The sequence below is a fragment of the Camarhynchus parvulus genome, chromosome 2 (assembly GCF_901933205.1).
Source record: "Camarhynchus parvulus chromosome 2, STF_HiC, whole genome shotgun sequence".
Taxonomy (NCBI): domain Eukaryota; kingdom Metazoa; phylum Chordata; class Aves; order Passeriformes; family Thraupidae; genus Camarhynchus; species Camarhynchus parvulus.
Window position 1 is genome coordinate 117,198,894 of NC_044572.1, and position 2,040 is coordinate 117,200,933.

General features: G+C 67.8%; 1 protein-coding gene across 1 annotated transcript; it reads left to right on the forward strand.

The window, feature by feature from the left end:
• Positions 1-477: 477 nt before the first annotated feature.
• RRS1 (ribosome biogenesis regulator 1 homolog) lies at positions 478-1,750 on the forward strand. The gene is given in 2 exon segments (XM_030943706.1): positions 478-688; positions 691-1,750. Coding segments are annotated over 2 exon segments (1,074 nt in total). The 5' UTR covers positions 478-555; the 3' UTR covers positions 1,632-1,750.
• The last annotated feature ends 290 nt before the right edge of the window (positions 1,751-2,040 follow it).

Here is a 2,040-nt window from a genome sequence, read left to right on the forward strand (position 1 = left end):
TCTTCTTCCAGGCAATAGTGACAGGACGAGAGGATGTAATCTTGAACTGCACCAGGGAAGGTTCAGGTTGAGTATTAGAAACAATTTCTTCACAAAAAGGGTGATAAACACTGGAATGGGCTGCCTAGGGGGGTGGTGGAGTCACTGTCCCTAAAGATTTTAAAGAAAGACCTTGTGGCATTCAGATTCCTGGTCCAGTTGACATGGTGATTTTTGGTCAGTTTGGACTTGATGTCCTCAGAGGGCTTTTCGAGCCTAATTGATTCTGTGATTCTGTGACTGGAAGTGCATTTCCATAAGCCACGGCGGCGGGGCCCCTGGCAGACCGGGGCTCCCCTGGCACACCGCGGGTCCGGCAGCCGCGGGCCGGGTTGCGGAGACATGGCTCCCTCTGGCGGGCCGGCGTGACGGGACTACATCTCCCGGCGGGCCTTGCGCCCGCCCCGCCCCCGGGCCACGGCTGTTCCGGGCCCGGCGGTTCCGGCGCGCTGACCCGGCGGAGCTTTGCCGCGCTCCGGGGCAGCGGCGGCGCCGCTCGCACGTGGAGCCGCTGCCATGGCGGCCGTGCGGGTGGAGGCGGTGCTGGCGGCCGCCGAGGAGCAGGAGGCGGAGAAGCGGCGGAGCATCACGGTGGAAAAGGAGCTGGAGCTGGAGTACGACCTGGGCAATTTGCTGGCCGTGGACCGCAACCCCCTCCGGCGGCGGCGCTGCGCGGGGCCGGCCCGCGGCGGGAGGCGCTGCTGCGGGCGCTGGCCCGCGACAACACGCAGCTGCTGGTGTCCCGGCTCTGGGAGCTGCCGGCCGAGCGCGCCGGCGGCGCCGGGGGCCCGCTGGTGGCGCAGCTGCCCGAGCCCACGTTCCGCCTGCCGCGGGAGAAGCCGGCGCCGAAGCCGCGGCCGCCGACGCGCTGGGAGCAGTTCGCGCGGCTGAAGGGCATCCGCCGCAAGAAGAAAACCTCGCTGGTGTGGGACGAGCAGGCCAAGGAGTGGCGGCGGCGCTGGGGCTACCGGCGGGCGGGCGGAGACCCGTCCCGCGCCTGGCTGGCGGAGGTGCCGGCGGGCGCCGACCCCGAGGAGGACCAGTTCGCCCGGCTGCGGCGGGAGAAGCGGGAGCGGGTGGCTCGGAACGAGCTGAACCGGCTGCGCAACCTGGCCCGAGCCCACCGCGCCGGCAGCGCCGTGCCCGCCGCGCCCCTGCACCCCACCGGGCACCAGGACCGCGACGAGCTGCGGCGGGTGGCCCGCGTGGCCCGCGTCTCCACCGCCTCGCTCGGCCGCTTCCAGCCGCGCCTGCCCAAGGAGCCGGCGGAGCCGCCCTCCCGCAGCGGCGGCAAGAAGCGCCGCTTCCAGCCACTGCTGGGCAACCTGGCGGCCGAGCGCAGCCGGCAGCTGGAGCTGCTGCGGGACATGGGCAGCAAGAAGCCGGTGCTCGACATCACCCGCGCCGTCAACAAGCAGCTGCGGCAGGAGGAAGCCGAGGCGGCCGCTGCCAACAAGGGCAAGAAGCAATCGAAGCGCGGCAAGCGTGGCCGGCGGCAGCAGCGGCCCGGGCGCAGCGGCAAGAAGAGCGGAGCCCGGCGGCAGCCGCAGCAGCAGAAGCCTGCGGGCGGGGGCAGGAGAAAGAAGGCGTGAGGGACAGTGTGCAGCACGGGCTGGGGATGCCCACCGAGGCATGGGAAGGGACTGTCGCTGCCAGCCTCCTGCCCGGTGCTCTGTTCACACACGTATCTGTCAATAAATGCGTTCTGACATTTCTGAAACATCCTGCGTTTGGCTCTTAGCTGGTAGAGAAGGAGGGCTGTGTGCTCCATCCGAGGGAAATTGATGTCCTGTGAAGGGAGAAGGGTGCCCCGGTTCCCCCCACTGTGGGGGTGTCACAGTGACTTGTTTCACAGGTGATGTTGCTTCGCAGTTGCAGCATTTCTGCCAGGACAAAAGCTGAGCACAGCTGTTTTCAGGCTATGGTCCAGCTGGGACTGGACCATAGATGTGACCTGGAGTTTTGATGGAGTAGCAGCCACAGGTGCAGTTAAAGGATGTG